Source organism: Schistocerca gregaria, chromosome 3 (genome assembly GCF_023897955.1).
Source record: "Schistocerca gregaria isolate iqSchGreg1 chromosome 3, iqSchGreg1.2, whole genome shotgun sequence".
Classification (NCBI taxonomy): domain Eukaryota; kingdom Metazoa; phylum Arthropoda; class Insecta; order Orthoptera; family Acrididae; genus Schistocerca; species Schistocerca gregaria.
Window position 1 is genome coordinate 692,285,374 of NC_064922.1, and position 18,718 is coordinate 692,304,091.

Below are 18,718 nucleotides of genomic sequence, written 5' to 3' on the forward strand. Positions count from 1 at the left end.
TATCTTATCGCGACATTGCTGCTCGCGTTGGTCGAGATCCAATGACTGTTAGCAGAATATAGAATCGGTGGGTTCAGGAGGGTAATACGGAACGCCGTACTGGATCCCAAAGGCCTCGTATCACTAGCAGTCGAGATGACAGGCATCTTATGCGCATGGCTGTAACGGATGGTGCAGCCACGTCTCGATCCCTGAGTCAACAGATGGGGACATTTGCAAGACAACAACCATGTGCACGAACAGTTCGACGAAGTTTGCAACAGCAAGGACTATCAGCTCGGAGACCATGGCTGCGGTTACCCTTGACGCTGCATCACAGACAGGAACGCCTGCGATGATGTACTCAACGACGAACCTGGGTGCACGAATGGCAAAACGTCATTTTGTCGGATGAATCCAGGTTCTGTTAACGGCATCATGATGATTGCATCCGTGTTTGGCTACATCGCGATGAACGCACCTTGGAAGCGTGTATTCGTCGTCGCCATACTGGCGTGATGGTACGGGGTTGCCATTGGTTACACGTCTCGGTCACCTCTTGTTGAAGGCACTTTGAACAGTGAACGTTACATTTCAGATGTGTTACGACCCGTGGCTCTACCCTTCATTCGATCCCTGCGAAACCCTACATTTCAGCAGCATAATGCTGATCGCATGTTGCAGGTCCTGTACGAGCCTTTCTGGATACAGAAAATGTTCGACTGCTGCCCTGACCAGCACATTCTCCAGATCTCTCACCAATAGAAAACGCCTGGTCAATGGTGGCCGAGCAACTGGCTCGTCACAATACTCCAGTCACTACTCTTGATGATATGTGGTATGGTGTTGAAGCTGCATGGGCAGCTGTACCTGTACACGCCATCCAAGCTCTGTTTGAGTCAATGCCCAGACGTATCAGGGCCGTTGTTACGGCCAGAGGTTGTTGTTCTGGGTACTGTTTTCTCAGGATCTATGCACCCAAATTGCGTGAAAATGTAGACACATGACAGTTCTAGTTTAATATATTTGTCCAATGAATACTTGTGTATCATCTGCATTTCTTCTTGGTGAAGCAATTTTAATGGCCAGTAGTGCAACTGACTTTTTATTATGCTGCTGCTGATCTTCCATGTACGTAATTATGTTTGGTACCCGCTCCTTGGATAACGATTGTCATTTACTACGTATCACTGGAGACGGGATTTGTGGCTCCCTGTTTGCCAACGATGGTGAACTACAGGGCTCGACACTTGTTTCAATAACACTGTCACTTGTTAAGCACGTTTCGTCATCATTGTACTTGTGATATACATTGCCTGCACAGTTGAGAGTGTATGACATCACACATTCCACTGACTCTCTCTCAGACAGGCTAATATTACATCTGCCACATCTTTTTCATTCAGTGAAATTGCTTCTGTTCCTTCCTGACGAAATGTCAATTCGACAACTGTTTATGTAGGTCATTACCAGTCAAAATTGAGCTCGGGAAGCGAGAATGCTACCACAAGACCACGAGCTACTGACGGACAACAGTGAAGCTGCGCCATGTTTCTGGAGGCACTGGCTAAGGTTGTCGCTAACCGTATAGAGACGCTCTCGAAGGCAGTAGCGTTCATACGGTTTGCAGAAGAGATTTTCGGATACTAACAATATTAGTCACTGAAAACGTATCAGTTCGAATCAGTGTAGCAGAAGTTCATTCTCTCCCACATTCCCCCTACCCACTCTCTCCCATCAAACACATACCAGGAAGAAACAAGTGACAGAAAATAAAGTCTGTTTCTTAGCCTTAAGTCTCTCTCTCACTCTCTCAGTCATGTCTCTTACCTCTATGCTAACTCTGTTTCATACCTTTCTGTACTCTACTACGTAACGAGCTTTTCTCACCAGCTTTTTACAGCTCTGCCCTTCTACAGCAACAATATGATATCATAGCCCTAACATAAGAACAAGAACAGTACCAAGACACTTTCCAAAAATAGAGTAAACATTAAATACCAAAATTGTCTGACAGGATGGCATCTCTACGAACACCAAATTATAGTCTGACAAAGTGAAATGCGAGTAATGAGGGCCTTTAGTATGCCCTGATAAGTCTAGAGAGATGAAATTAAAACTCTCCATGCATTTAAGATACACTGAAAACAGAACATTAACTTTCATCTTAAACGATAAGTGTTAAGAAATAGAAATGCGGAACCACATTCTCTAGCATCCTCAGGGTAAGTGAACTGGTGCGTTGTTAGAGAGGTATCTAAGTTGTTGACGGAAGTGATGTAACAATGAAACGAGAACCCGCCTAACATCCTGAGTAGATCATCATGACGTGTGAACTTTTTCTGTAAGTTTTTCCAGTTGATACTTGCGATGGTTGCCTTCAACAATGGCAAGTGTACAAATCCGCCTTCACTGCTGAGCTAGCACTCTGTCCCTGATGGTCTCTCTGTAGAAGGGAATTTAAATCAGTTTACAAGTGGAAATAAACGAAACAATAAAAAGTTCGACCTCCACAATTTCGGCCTGTAAGCAGCAGATTAATCGTGTTAGCGCAGCCGTTATGAAATCTGCAACTTTTGCATTGTCCACGGCGCGTGTCCCTCGACCCGCATTGGCTTATCGCTATGGCGGATGCCGCTGAGAGGACTGCATAGCGCATGCGCAGTAGGCTGTTTCCGTCGCTGCAGTTTCCTCACCAGTTGCTGCACGTATCCGAGTGCACAGAACGTGCAGGCCTCCGTGAATTTCCTCGGCCACCTGTGGACCGTGCTTTCTGCACCTACTGCTATTGTCCATAAACTACTATAAAGAGTCTGAAAAATGGTGGTCATAGATTATTTACTCAACGTTGTTTTCACGTAAGGAGCACTGCAAGAGCGAGAAAGAACGATTGATGTGTGTCGTTGTGTGAGCTGCAATTAACTCTGTATCTACTAAGCAGCACAGGATATTTGAGTAAGAGGCTACGGAACAATGGCAAGTTGCTTTATGGAAGGTGGTTTTTGGCATTTTATCGGAAGCCAACTGCAGCCTTCAGTTAAATCTGTGACATTGTCTAGGAAATTCAACAGCATTGTACCCAATCAAATGAAATCAGCTTCTTGTTTTACCAACAACTGAAAGCATAAGGGAGATCAAAAAGTTTCCGTTCGAATGCCGTACAGTACAGAATCGGTATGCAAACTAGGCAAAATCGCCGTGACCACTGACGCGCAAGGTTGAAGATACCCGTTTGGAAAAACACCGTTTCCTGCCGCGTGGCCGGCCGACGTGGCCGAGCGATTCTAGGCGCTTCAGTCTGGAACCGCGCGACCGCTACGGTCGCAGGTTCGAATCCTGCCTCGGGCATATATGTGTGTGACGTCCTTAGGTTAGTTAGGTTTAAGTAGTTCCAAGTTCTAGGGGACTAATGACCGCAGATGTTAAGTCCCATAGTGCTCACAGCCATTTTGAACCTGTTGCGTGAAGAAGTTCGTAGCTGCCTGCTGGATATCATCGTCCGACAGGAATAGTCGACCCCTCAAGGCCTTTTTTTAAGGGACTGAAGGCTTGATAATTGCGAGATTATATGGCAGGTGCTCGAATGACTCCCACTTGAGTTAGCGTGACTTCTGCGTTTCAGTATTTGCAGCGTGTGGGACGTGCGTTATCACGAAGCAACAGTACGTCATGTCGCAATTTTAACGTACAGTGGTTTTCGACAGGCATGCTCTCTCACACACATTTTGCGTTTTCCAATGGATGCCTGCCGTATTTGTTCCTCGGCAGCCAAGAAAATAATAACAGCACGTTGGTCCCGTTTGGACGCGTTTGGTACTAAAGTCGGCACACATTTCCGCATTTACCGCATAAGCGTCGGAAAGACGCGAATGCCACATTAATCCCTTTTCTAGAAGTCGGTGCACACACGCTGCAGCAACGCCCTCAGACATAAACTTTTTGATCGTTCCTTATATGTCACAGTTAACATTTCACACCTCATCCGTTCACTATGATTAGCTATATTTTTATTTAACTTATTATACACCTGAATCATTAACGCTGTAATCGTATACCATGCCACTTAATTACCTATAGTGCTGTAGAAATATTCAGAAGTGTGCCAAACATCGCACCAATGTGAGAGGGTGTCACTAAGACGAGGGTTGAAATCAGAAACATTTTATTTGCAAGAGTTAGCTACACTTTCCAGATACTTCTCTACATAGTCTCCGCTCCGACTTAGACATTTGTCGGAGCGTTATACCAAATTTCCAGCACCGTCGTCATAGAAAGCATCTGCCTGAACTTTCCAATAATTCTCCATGCTGGTCTATAGCACGTAGCCTGCGCCCAAGTGTTATCTTCGTATCCAGCGTTTCATGTGAACAGAGATGATACTCAGGACGAGCCATTTAGGGATGTGTTGTGGATGATCGAACACTTCCCATCGAAAAGGCTGCAGGAGCGTTTTCATTGCCCCTGCAGAGTGCGGCTGAGAATTGCCATGAAGAAGGAAGTACGTAACAGCTGTGTCAGGTGGGCTGCATTCATTAAGGCGAAGCCTTTCAGTGAGCCCTCCTACTTGGCGGGTGACATCGTTGTTTTAGGCGCCTTTACTCGCTCACCGTGCGCTCACAACTTGATGCGATCGACGGTCATACTAGAGACATTGTCCAAAACGTCTGTGCAAAGCTTCATCGGGTTTTCAATGTGGTGTCCATTTCGCCACCGATCGGAACTTACTTTCTGGACAACCCTCCTATTATCTACTAATATGACGATGACCAGTAACGACTGTGAAAATTACAGTATCGAGAAGGATACGTGGGACTGAACTATATTTTGTACCACAGATTAAGTACATAACAACAGTCAAACCAATTAGCATTCTGCAGCTGAACTATGCAAGATAACCAGACTGTGGTAACTACGGTTGCATCCAGTATTTGTACACATTATAGTGATTATGGACATTGTCGGCCATTTATTTTTACCTTAACGCATTCCCATCCCTACCTCTGCCGTCTGGTAGAATGACATGGCAACTATCGCCAGTCAGCCAACGAACCTGAAAGCCTTTCTCTATGATACTAATATCACTTATTTTCTGATGTTTCTCCTTCATATTTTCCAGATAATAAGTGGTATGTGTATTTAATTTTGTTGCTTTTCGTTGCTAACTACCGTATACTCGTAGGACTTTCAGCTGTTATTTATTTATTACAATGAAAGTTATTTTTCTTACAGCTACATTTTTTAATTTTTTTGGATGTTTATCTCATGTCTGTACAATTGAGTTCAAGACAACATTGTCTCATCTTGAGGCACCTGTCAGGAGCGCTTCATGAATCGAATGCCGTATTTTAACTGTCGTTCCATCAAGGAAGGCGCCTGTAATGCGTCTGTCACACAGTCTGATAATTCGTATCGAACACCCTCTGGACTCTCTGCATCGAAACGAAAAGAACACCACAGAGAATGGAGGATGTTCGAGGCGAATGATCAAACTGTGCGGCAGACGCAGTGGAAGAAATATTATCATTCAGTCTATGGATACGACACTAACATTCGTCACTTTCGACACGTTTTATGTCACTCACTCCCCATTTCCGCCACAATTAAGATTGAACCCTAATAAGCGAAATGTCATGGCACCTGTCACCATTCAGCCTAGCAACATCGAAACCTATACATTCGATACAAATGTCATTTGTCTCCGATTATTTTAGCTCGTCATATCCTTCCCTCTCCCAGGCCCAATCTTAGTGGTGCTAGGTGTGCCTTTCATCCATTTCTCTGTTTTTTTTTTTATCTCAATTAGATTGTCATGTTAGTATCAAGTCCGCTTGAAACTAAACCAGACTTTTCAGCGTTAAGTATACATGTCACCCCTTTCCTATCAGACTCCAACAGACACCGCTGCTAGGGTTGTCTTGCTCTCACAATATTACCTGGACTGTCACCAACCAACATTTGACCCCGAAAACTACATAAAGGACGCTGATATAAATCGTTCCCGATTATTTAATGTGGAACTCCGTAGCATATTTTTCCTGGTAATAAGCCATATATGTGCCAAGATTGTTGAAATTGGCACTAATTGTTCAAATGGCTCTGAGCACTATGGGACTTAACAGCTGAGGTCATCAGTCCCCTAGAACTCAGAACTACTTAACCCTAACTAACCTAAGGACATCACACACGTCCATACCCTAGGCAGGATTCAAACCTACGGCCGTAGCGGTCGCGCGATTCCAGACTGAAGCGCCTAGAACCGCTCGGTCACAACGGCCGGTGAAATTGGCACAGGCATTACATTGGGTACCTGATAATGGACAACGATAGACGGTGTGTGAACCGTTCGCTTTTATGACAACTTGAACTCTGTTGGAAACACGTGAAGGAATGCCAGCCAATTCTTCCTCATGAGCTGAAACCAGGGAAGATAGTGCTGTTGGAAACTTCGGTCTGGAGAGATGTCGACATTTTAATGTATCTCAAATGTGTTCCATTGAGTTTTCGAAGAGTCGAGGCGTCGTTTAATCGCAACATTTCGACGAGTTTCCTAATCGTAGTCTTCAGGTGAGTGAAAATAATGACTAGGAAACTCGAAGAAACACCGTGACAAGTCGGCACCACTATTCGGCTGATAATTGGAGAACATTTTATCAAAATTTATACCTAGATCTTTTTCTAATGATATCCATTTCATTGCTGTTTTGTGGTGATATGTTTCGGGTAGTCTTCAAAAGACCCACTGAATGACACTTTTTTATAATACACTAGTGCGCAGAACGCAAACCCGAAAGTAACTTTCGCGTGATGTGTCACTGCCAAGTAACATAACTCGATGAAACTTGGACCGTACATAGAAAGAACTGCTACAGAACAGAACAGAAGAGCACTGAAAGAAGTACAGAATGAGAGGAACAGGAATGACATCTTTGTTGAAAGAGGATAACTAAACTGAAGTCACCCCGATTCATGTTACTCACCTGGACATTGCAAAAGGCAATAGGGTGCGTGATCGCCACGGACGGCAGTGCATGCTCTGCAACGCCATCCCATGCTGGCCCTAAGTTTGGTAAGCAGTTCTTGTGGCACGGCGTTCCATTCTTCCACCGGCAACTGTTCGATGGTCGTTGAAGTACGTGGACGTATTGTAATACGTCTCCCAAAGCTTCCGACACATGCTAGACGGGATTTATATCGGGGGAATGAGCAGGCCAGCCCATTCACCGAGCATGTTCTTCGAGAGCTTCTCCAACCGCGCAATTCGATGCGGGGTGCGTATTGTCATCCATAAAAATGGAAGTCATTTCCAAGCACAACTCTGAAAAGACCCACATGGCGAAGGAGTCCGGTGTTACAATAGCGTTGTCCGCTGAGTCTATTATGTACAAAGATTTGGTGGTCAGTACAGCCGTGCAATACTTTGCCAACCCGCATCATAACACTCCGAGTACGAAACGACCATGTTCGGCAGTCATGTTTGGCAATGTTCCTGGGTTCAGTAGGTGTTCCAACCTTCTGCCATACGAAGGTATGTAATGCAACCATGAACGTTGTCCAATGTGATGGTTTTGGTGGTCCAGGAACTATGGTATGGGGAGGGATAACGTTGGCTGGGAGTACCGACCAACTCTTTTCAATACGGTCCACTAACTGATCAACCACAGATGCAAAATACTAACACGAATTCTTTACAGACGAATGGAAAAACTGGTAGAAGCCGACCTCGGGGAAGATCAGTTTGGATTCCGTAGAAATGTTGGAACACGTGAGGCAATACTGACCCTAAGATTTATCTTAGAAAATAGATTAAGGAAAGGCAAAACTATGTTTCTAACATTTTTAGACTTAGAGAAAGCTTTTGAAAAGTGGACTGGAATACTCTCTTTCAAATTCTGAAGGTGGCAAGGGTAAAATACAGGAAGCGAAAGGCTATTTACAATTTGTACAGAAACCAAATGGCAGTTATAAGAGTCGAGGGGCATGAAAGAGAAGCAGCTGTTGGGAAGGGACAGAGACAAGGTTGTAGCCTATCCCCGATGTTATTCAACCTGTATATTGAGCAAGCAGTAAAGGAAACAAAAGAAAAATTCGGAATATGAATTAAAATCCATGGCGAAGGAATCAAAACTTTGAAGGCCGCCGATGAAATTGTAATTCTGTTAGAGACTGCAAAGGATCTGGAAAAGCAGCTGAACGGAATGGACAGTGTCTTGAAAGGAGGATATAAGATGAACATCAACAAAAGCAAAACGAGGATAATGGAATGTAGTCACATTAAATCGGATGATGCTGAGATTAGATTAGGAAATGAGACGCTTAAAGTAGTAAATGAGTTTTGCTACTTGGGGAGCAAAATAACGGATGATCGTCGAAGTAGAGAGGATATAAAATGTAGACTGGCAATGGAAAGGAAAGCGTTTCTGAAGAAGCGAAATTTGTTAACATCGAGTATAGATTTAAGTGTCGGGAAGTCGTTTCTGAAAGTACTTTTATGGAGTGTGGCCATACATGGAAGTGAAACGTGGACGATAAATGGTTCGGACAAGAAGAGGATAGAAGCTTTCGAAATGTGGTGCTACAGAAGAATGCTGAAGATTAGATGGGCAGATCACGTAACTAATGAGGAGGTATTGAATAGAATTGGGGAGGAGTTTGTGGCACAACTTGACTAGAAGAAGGGATAGGTTGGTAGGACATGTTCTCAGGCATCAAGGGATCACCAATTTAGTATTGGAGGGCAGCGTGGAGGGTAAAAATTGTAGAGTGAGACCAAGAGATGAATACACTAAGCAGACTCAGAAGGATGTAGGTTGCAGTAGATACAGGGAGATGAAGAAGCTTGCAGAGGATAGAGCAGCATGGATAACTGTATCAAACCAGGCTCTGGACTGAAGATCACAACAGCAACGACTGATAAACGCTTTTGTGACACCGGACTTCTTCCCCATGTGGTCTTTTTAGGGGTGCACTCGACCCTGAATTCATTTTTGTGGATGGCAATGCGCGACTGCATAGAGCTGCGCAGGCGGAGCTCTCGGAACGAGAGCATATTCGGTGAATGAACTGGTGTGCCCTTTCCATCGACTTAAATCCCATTGAGCACGTGTGTCAAGCGTTGGGGAGAGGTACTGAAGCAGCCGGCAACGACGCTGGCACAGGAATGGAATGGTGTACCACAAGAACTTGCGCTGCGACACCTAAACTGACCGCCACAGATTCTCGTATCCTAGGTGGCCTAAATGAAAACAGCCTGCCGCAGCTAGCGAGCGAGCGAGATAAGTATTGATAGGCTGTCGGGATCTCAAATTAATATTCTCCCCAGCATCAGACCTTGGGGAAGGCATGGACTACGACACTACTTGCAGGAAGCCAGTGATTTGATTGGACCTTGGGGATAGACAGCAGTAACTGCAACAGATAAATAAAATATTTATCGTTTTTAAAATACACAAAGTGATGAAGTCTGAAATTAGTACAAGACAAGGTACTGTTAACCGTGATCAGCCTCCAATGACACAAAAAACCGTTCAGAAAACGACATATACAGGGTGGTCCACTGATAGTGACCGGGCCAAATATCTCACGAAATAAGCGTCAAACGAAAATACTACAAAGAACGAAACTCGTCTAGCTTGAAGGGGGAAACCAGATGACGCTGTGGTTGGCCCGCTAGATAGCGCTGCCATAGATCAAACGGATATCAACTACGTCTTTTTTAATGGGAACCCCCATTTTTTATTAGATATTCGTGTAGTACGTAAAGAAATATGAATGTTTTAGTTGGCCCACTTTTTTCGCTTTGTGATTGATGGCACTGTAATAGTCACAAACGTAAAAGTACGTGGTATCACGTAACATTCCGCCAGTGGGGACGGTATTTGCTTCGTAATACATTACCCGTGTTAAATTGGACCGTTTACCAATTGCGGAAACGGTCGATGTCGTGTTGATGTATGGCTATTATGATCAAAATTCCCAACGGGCGTGTACTATGTATGCTGCTCGGTATCCTGGACGACATCATCCAAGTGTCCGTACCGTTCGCCTGATAGTTACGTTATTTAAGGAAGTGTTCAGCCACATGTGAATCGTCAACCACGACCTGAAACGAATGATAATGCCCAAGTAGGTGTTTTAGTGCTGTCGCGGCTAATCCGTACATCAGTAGCAGACAAATTGCGCGAGAATAGGAAATCTAAAAAAACGTCAGTGTTGGGAATGTTACATCAACATCGATTGCAAATGGTTCAAATGGCTCTGAGCACTATGGGACTTAACTTCTGAAGTCATCAGTCCCCTAGAACTTAGAACTACTTGAACCTAACTAACCTAAGGACATCACACACATCAGTGCCTGAGGCAGGATTCGAACCTGCGACCGTAGCGGTTGCGCGGTTCCAGACTGTAGCGCCTAGAACCGCTCGGCCACTTCGGCCGGCCATCGATTGCACCCGTTCCATATTTCTATGCACCCGGAATTGCATGGCGATGACTTTGAACGTCGTGTACAGTTCTGCCACTGGGCACAAGAGAAATTAGGGGACGATGACAGATTTTTTGCACGCGTTCTATTTAGCGACCGCCAGCGGTAACCTAAACCGACATAATGTGCACTATTGGGCAACGGAGAATCCACGATAGCTGCGACAAGTGGAACATCAGCGACCTTGGCGGGTTAATGTAAGGTGCGGCATTATGGGACGAAGGATAAGTGGCCCATATTTTTATCGATGGCAATCTAAATGGTGCAATGTGTGCTGATTTCCTACGTAATGTTATACCGATGTTACTACAAGATGTTTCACTGCATGACAGAATGGCGATATACTTCCAACATGATTGATGTCCGGCACATAGCTGGCGTGCGGTTGAAGCGGTACTGAATAGCATATTTCATGACAGGTGGATTGGTCTTCGAAGCACCATACCATGGCCCATACGTTCACCGGATCTGACGTCCCCGGTTTTCTTTCTGTGGGGAAAGTTGAAGGATATTTGCTATCGTGATTCACCGACAACGCCTGACAACATGCGTCAGCGCATTGTCAATGCATGTGCGAACATTACGGAAGGCGAACTACTCGCTGTTTAGAGGAATATTATTAAACGTATCGCCAAATGCATTGAGGTTGACGGACATCATTTTGAGCATTTATTGCGATTTACAGGTAATCATGCTGTAACAGCATGCATTCTCAGAAATTATAAGTTCACAAAGGTACATGTATCACATTGGAACAACAGAAATAAAAGTTCAAACGAACCTACGTTCTGTATTCTAATTTGAAAAACCTACCTGTTACCAACTGTTCGTCTAAAATTGTAAACTATATGTTTGTGACTATTACAGCGCCATCTACCACAAAGCGAAAAACGTGGGCCAACTAAAATATTCATATTTCTTTACGTACTACACGAATATGTTATAAAAATGGGGGTTCCTATTTAAAAAAGCGCAGTTGATATCCGTTTGACCCATGGCAGCGCCACCTAGCGGGCCATCGACAGCGCCATCTGGTTTCTCCCTTCAAGCCAGACAAGTTTCTTTCTTTGTAGTTTTTTCGTTTGACGCTTATTTCGTGAGATATTTGGCTCTGTCACGGTCAATGGACCACCCTGTGTGTATAAGTTTAGCTGGGAAAGAAATGTTCAAATGTGTGTGAATTCCTAAGGGACCAAACTGCATAGGTCATCGGTCCCTAGACTTACACTGTACTTAAACTAAATTAAACTAACTTATGCTAAGAACAACACACACACACCCATGCCGGAGGGAGGACTCGAACGTCCGATGGTGCTGGAAAACAGTTCGGGGAGAGAATACTGAACGATGAGAGCCAGGTTTCGACATTAAAAAAGGGGGTGACAGAACTCGGTGAACCTTACCGCATGGCTGGCGCTGCTTCTCTACCGTAGTATCACGAAATAGTCGCGATCGCCAAATGACCGGAACGGCGATCGAAACCGTGTATCATTACTAGACCGTGCCCGAAGTAGCGAATCGTTAAACTTAAACCTTACCACAGCGTGACGGAGCGGTGCGCTGGGAAGACGATAGATGGTGGTCCTTCCAAGAAGATGTCGCAGAATAGTCGAGAGCGGCGATGCTCAGGGTTTCTTTTAGCTAGTTGATACTTCACGTTAGTGTGCTTCAGACTGAAAAAGGCAGTTCCTGTGCGAACTTGCTGCGCGGTCAAGAGGCTCGTTGCGTATTGGGCCATAGAACTTGCCGCTTCCATTTTGGCCTAGAGGTTTCGTAACCTGTCGCAGCCGTGTCCATTGGAACAGCGGCCTTTTCTGTACTCGTGCGTAACTCAAGACCAAGAAGATGCTCCGTTTAGACTTGAATCTTTTCAACGGCCTCAGCGATTTGAACAAATTATTAATTTCGGGCAAAATAGCGGCAGCAGAAATCTGTTTAGCGATTTCGGTTCCTCTTTATGTAAGGAGTTACGATTTCTTTCCCTTCTGTACTTATTTAGATGCTTTAGTCCGTGTTTGAAATCTGTAGATGCTTCCAAAAATCTGGTAAGCGAATTATGGAAACAGCAGCGTTTTTGTTTTCATTAAAACACCCCGAATCTCTCCGCTGCTTTCATATTCATTAATTACTTCTCGACTCGTCCTTTGTTTCCGGCCTCGTGCGGCCTCCCGCACGCTCGTCAGAGGTCGTGGCGTTTTGGGAGGGTTCGTAACGCGATGTGTTACAAACCCGATACAACCTTGTGGCCAGCGTAGGAACACGTTATGGAGCTTTCCGTGCCGTCGCTGGTGACCAGATGCCGTATTAAGAACCGTGACCTACCTTCTAGTAATGTCCAGGGGACCGTCGTAAGTCGCAGATACTCAGTGTTATTATTGTTTTTGAATAAAAGTGTCATTTATATTCGTCTCCTTGAGTACTTCTTTCAGTTACCTTATCCGGTACACTGTAGCAGTTTTTCTACGTGCGGTTCAAGTTCCACGGAGCTGCGTGGCACATCATGCGAAAGTTGCTTTGGTCCTCAAGTTTTGCGTAGCAGTGTATTTCAAAATTCGGGCACTGAGTAGATGGAAGCAAAGATATTAGTTAGGACATACAACGCGTGGACAGTTTGTCAGTTAGGAGTTGAAGCGCGTGCTCACCGGAGTCTGGGTTGATGCGCGCGCGCAGCTGCAGCTTGGTGCCGATGGGGACGGCCTGGTCCACGGGCAGCTCGCCGCTCAGGTTGCCGACGCGCGCCGGCGGCGCCTCCTTGTACAGCGCCACCTCGTACTCCAGCCGCCCGGGGGACTCCTCCGCCACGCCCGACACGCGGGCCCCGTGCGCGCTGCACACAGGCGGACACTGCCTCACTCAGTCTGCGGTGAACGGTCGTGGCTCGTGCAAAATTTTACCAAAGTGCTACAGTGTGGTGGCTTACAAGGGTAGCTGAGGCGCCAGACAAACTCGTCTAGGTATGCGTATTCAAATACAGAGATATGTAAACAGGCAGGATATGGCGCTGCGGTCGCCAACGCCTATATAAGAGAACACGTGTTTGGTGGAGTTGTTAGATCGATTACTGCGGCTACAATGGCAGGTTATGAAACTTAAGCGATTTTGAACACCAACCCTGAGGTAGCGATGAAGTGGGGATTTTCCTCTACGGCCATTTCACGGGCGTACCATGAATATCAGGAATCCTGTAAAGCATCAAATCTCCGATATCGCTGCATCCGGAAAAAGATCCTGCAAGAACGAGTCCAACGAAGACTGAAGAGAATCGTTCAACATGACAGAAGTGCAGCCCTTCCGCAAATTATGGCAAATTTCAAAGCTGGGATATCAACAAGTGTCATCGTGCGAAGTACACTACACACCATTAAAATTGCTACACCAAGAACAAATGCAGATGATAAACGCGTATTCATCGGACAAATATATTATACTAGAACTGTCATGTGATTACATTTTCACGCAATCCGGCTGCATACATCCTGAGAAATCAGTACCCAGAACAACCACCACCTCTGGCCGTAATAATGGCCTTGATACGCTTGGGCTTTGAGTCAAACAGAGCTTGGATGGCGTGTACAGGTACAGCTGCGCATGCAGCTTCAACACGATACCACAGTTCATCAATAGTAGTGACTGGAGCATTGTGACGAGCCAGTTGCTCGGCCACCATTGACCAGGCGTTTTCTATTGGTGAGAGATCTGGAGAATGTGCTGGTCAGGGCAGCAGCCGAACATTTACTGTATACAGAAAGGCCCGTACAGGACCCGTACAGGACCTGCAACATGTGGTCGTGCATTATCCTGCTGAAATGTAGGGTCTCGCAGGGATCGAATGAAGGGTAGAGCCACGGGTCGTGACACATCTGAAATGTAACGTTCACTGTTCAAAGTGCCTTCAACAAGAGGTGACCGAGACGTGTAACCAATGGCACCCCGTACCATCACGCCGTGTGATACGCCAGTACGGCGATGACGAATACACGCTTCCAACGTTCGTTCACCACGATGCCGCCAACCACGGATGCGACCATCATGATGCTGTAAACAGAACCTTGATTCATCCGAAAAAATGACGTTTTGCCATTCGTGCAATTACGTTCGCCGTTGAGTACACCATCGCAGGCGCTCCTGTCTGTGATGCAGCGTCAAGGGTAACCGCAGCCATGGTCTCTGAGCTGATAGTCCATGCTGCTGCAAACGTCATCGAACTGGTCGTGTAGATGGTTGTTGTCTTGCAAACGTCCCCATCTGTTAACTCAGCGATCGAGACGTGGCTGCAAGATCTGTTACAGCCATGCGGATAAGATGCCTGTCATCTCGACTGCTAGTGATACGACGCCGTTGGGATCCAGCACGGCGTTCCATATTACCCTCCTGAACACACAGATTCCATATTCTGCTAACAGTCATTGGATCTCGACCAACGTGAGCAGCAATGTCGCGATACGATAAACCGCAATCGCGATAGGCTACAATTCGACCTTTATCAAAGTCGGAAACGTGATGGTATGCATTTCTCTTCCTTACACGAGGTATCACAACAACGTTTCACCAGGCAACGCCAGTCAACTGCTGTTTGTGTATGAGAAATCGGTTGGAAACTTTCCTCATGTCAGCATGTTGTAGGTATCGCCGCCGGCGCCAACCATGTGTGAATGCTCTGGAAAGCTAATAATTTGCATATCATAGCATCTTCTTCCTGCCGGTTGAATTTCGCCTCTGTAGCATGTCATCTTCGTGGTTAGCAATTTTAATAGCCAGTAGTGTATTAAACGAAACTTCGGAGACGAAAGCCCACTCGTATGCCCTTGATGACTACACGTCACGACCTCACCTGGCCCCGTCAACACCGACATTGGGCTGTTGATGACTGGAAACATGTTACCTTGTCGTACGAGTCTCGATTCAAATTGTATCGAGTGGACGGACGTGTACGGGTATGTAGACAATCTAATGAATCCATGGATCCTGCTTGTCAGTAGGGGACTGTTGAAGATGGTGGAGGCTCTGTAATGGTTTGGGGCGTGTGCAGTTGGAGTGATATGGGTCCCTTGATACTTCTAGATACGACACTGACATGTGACACGTACGTAAGCATCCTGCCTGATCACCTGCATCCATTCATGTGCATTGTGCATTCCGACAGACTCTGGCAATTCCAGGAGGACGACGGAATGCATACGTGCATTGCCTTCACGTGTTTAGGCCAAGTATTACGCACATTTATGTGATCAGGAATGCTTAGCAGCAGCCAGACTACATACACATCTGACAATTATGCGTCACCAAGGAGCATTAACGTCAATATCATAGGAGGCAATGTAGTGCAACCTTAGTAGGGACAAGATCCGACTATTAGGGAGTAGCATCTTACAATCTGAGACAGTGTTCCGAGACAAACTTCCGTCACAATGTCCGCAAACAAGACATCAGATCCGCCTAGCAACAGCGATCTGAACGCCCATTGGCTGTAAGTTTGGAGTGTGTGTGTGTGTGTGTGTGTGTGTGTGTGTGTGTGTAGGAAACGAGTGAAGTGTCCTTATTGGCTGAGGTAGAAAGGTTGGGTGGTTTCTCTTGTCCGTTGGGAAGGCAGGGCGAGAGAGTAGCGAGGCGCCACTCAAAACGCACGGTCGAGTAACCGGGGGCGGTCGCGAGCAAATATTCCAGCTGTTAAACATGAGATATAAAGTGAATGCTAGTTATCAGTGAACGCCACGTGTCGTGGGCAATGTATATCACGAGTATGGAAAGTGAGAAATGTGTTAATGCGTTGTAAAGGGTTGAATAACGGCGTAGCCAAGAGCCGCCATGTTGTAAATTCTGTGAAGTGTGTTTCGAAGTATTTTCTTTATTAAAACGTGTATAGTACAAAACGTTGTTGACATTTAACAACTGGCATCCCGAAACACTCCACTTCAGGAGAATCACGACCTACATGGAACCTGGCGCCTGAGCGCTGCTACTGTGCGACGAGGGATTACCGAAGCAGCAAGACATCAGGTTAGTGATCAGCGACCAGAGAAGTACTTCCTTCTTGCTACAATGCCACTGAGGGCATTGTAACGAATCGACACCCCACGCGTTCTGAATTGCTACTGAGTGGCTCCAGGAACACTTTTCTTCGTTTAAACACTTCCGCTGGCCACCTAACTCCCCAGACACGAACTTTATTGAGCATATCTGGGATGCCTTGAACGTGCTATTCAGAAGAGATCGCCACCCTCTCGTATTCTTACGGATCTATGGATAGCCGTGCAGGATTCATGGTGTCAGTTCTCTCCAGCACTACTTCAGACGTTAGTCGAGTCCAGGCCAAGTCGTGTTGCGGCACTTCTGCGTGTTCACAGAGGCTCTACATGATATTAGGCAGGTGTACCAGTTTCTTTAGTTCTTCAGTGTAAGTTGAATATATTAATTTCGGGTATACAGACTGAACTGTTTAAATACATTTAAAAGTTATAATTAATATTTTAAAATTGTGAGGAATAGAAGAAAATGGAAAACTTATAATTGCAGCAGGAATCGTACCCAAGCTGACGAACTGCCAGTTGATGCGCTTGACCACTTTCTTTTTTGTCAAGTTTACGATATGCAGTTGACCTCTGTTTTTGCCATGTTCACGAAACTAAAGGTAAAATGAATGCAACATTCGAACAGAGAAGGGCCTGTGCACTTCATTCAACTCCTTGACGATTAAATACCAGATACAGCATATTCGAAAAAAGCTCACTATAGCGGGGCATCATTTAACTTTAAAGACATATCCTCGAGTAACAAAATGGCATAAAGTGGACATAATACATTTCATTGTCTCTTCTGGCATCGGCAGCACTTGTGCGACAAACCTTTGACGTTGTTCAGAAATTGACAGAGACTACTTTTTGTGTCTCATCAAGCTTCCTAATTTAGTGTTTCTGTATAAATACAAGCATACTCTCACGAATATTCCTGTACCTAACAGCGACCATGAGCTTCATGTTGCTTCTGCATTCAATACCCCAAGCATTTCGTTTTAGAGAGCGGTGTTAGCTGGGCGTGATGCTTCGCGGAAAGGCCGCGTCCTATGTTCATTCATGATTTCAGACTTCCTCGCGTTCAGTTTCGAAAGTTTGTGTTTATTAATGATCTGGTAGAGCTTTCCTTGCTTCTTGGTCGTTTGTGACAAGAAACAAACATTATCTACACACGTGTTACAAATAATTTTGTTCCAATTTATGGCTAATCCTCGTAAATGTTGCGTCAGTGTGACGAGCAAGTGCTCAATGACAGTGGCAAATAGAGCCATTGGCATCGGTCAACCCTGTCTCGCAGAGCTGTTTATTTTGATTTCTTTACTCAGCTTATTATTGACCACTGCCCTTGTATGACTTTTACCTAGAAGTTCACGTAAAAGGTTTGTAACATGTATTGGAAATCCCATTGACTGCATGGTGTTTATGTAATATTGGTGGTTCACACTGTCGAGAGCTCCTGCAAAGTCAAGTGACACTAAAGCACACTTGGTATTGCAGGCATCTGCAATGGCGATTTCATCTCTGTACTAACATAATTGTGGAAGAGCGTTCTGTCCATGCTTACACTTGTCTGGTACTGACTCATTATCGTATTCATTACCATTTTAAGTCTGTGGAAAATTATGCAAGTCATGAGTTCACAGTCACTGTTCAGTAACGAATTGATCCAAAACCAGCAACTAATCTGTTCCCTGGATGTTTAGGGATTAAGGGGAGGTTTGCTATCTTTTGGTTCAAAAAATAGTTTTTTTTTCAATTGCATTTTTGGATTCATGAAAGTATTTAGAATCCACCCCTGAAGCGGTTTTTCCGAATATGGAACCGAAATGTTTGTTATTCGCGGTTGAACAAAAAAATGCACCTGCCTGAAATCGGTCTTTTTCACGCAACAGTTTTTTTTCTTTCGGAGGACGAGTTATTGTACCGATGCTTGGGAGGAAACACACAAAATAGAAATGAACGTTTGAACGCGTGTGTTTGGAAGTTAGCCTCCAAGCATTTGCATTCTGGTGCAAAAACCGTGGAGATTGCGACTTTCCTGGCAGTGAGCAGCTTCAACGAAGGGTATTCAGCATTTCTGAAGACCACGACAACGATGGACGTCACCCTGGGACTCCAATCGACGCAGTTCGCCAAGCATTCGAACGACCACTGAATTCAAGCGGCCGAAATCCGCTTGTCGCCGGCCGTACGAGCGGCTCTGGAGCAGCGCAGGATGGCCCAGATCGAGCAGAACCCGCTCTATGAG

At 45.3% G+C, this 18,718-nt stretch overlaps 1 protein-coding gene across 1 annotated transcript in view; it reads right to left on the bottom strand.

Annotated features, from left to right (window-relative positions):
• Window positions 1-18,718, bottom strand: part of LOC126354224 (uncharacterized) — a 280,875-nt gene that overhangs the window by 108,529 nt on the left and 153,628 nt on the right. Inside the window, exon 5 of the mRNA XM_050003708.1 lies at window positions 13,102-13,286. Coding sequence (XP_049859665.1) covers window positions 13,102-13,286 — 185 coding nt within the window. The remainder of the gene's footprint in view (window positions 1-13,101; window positions 13,287-18,718) is intronic.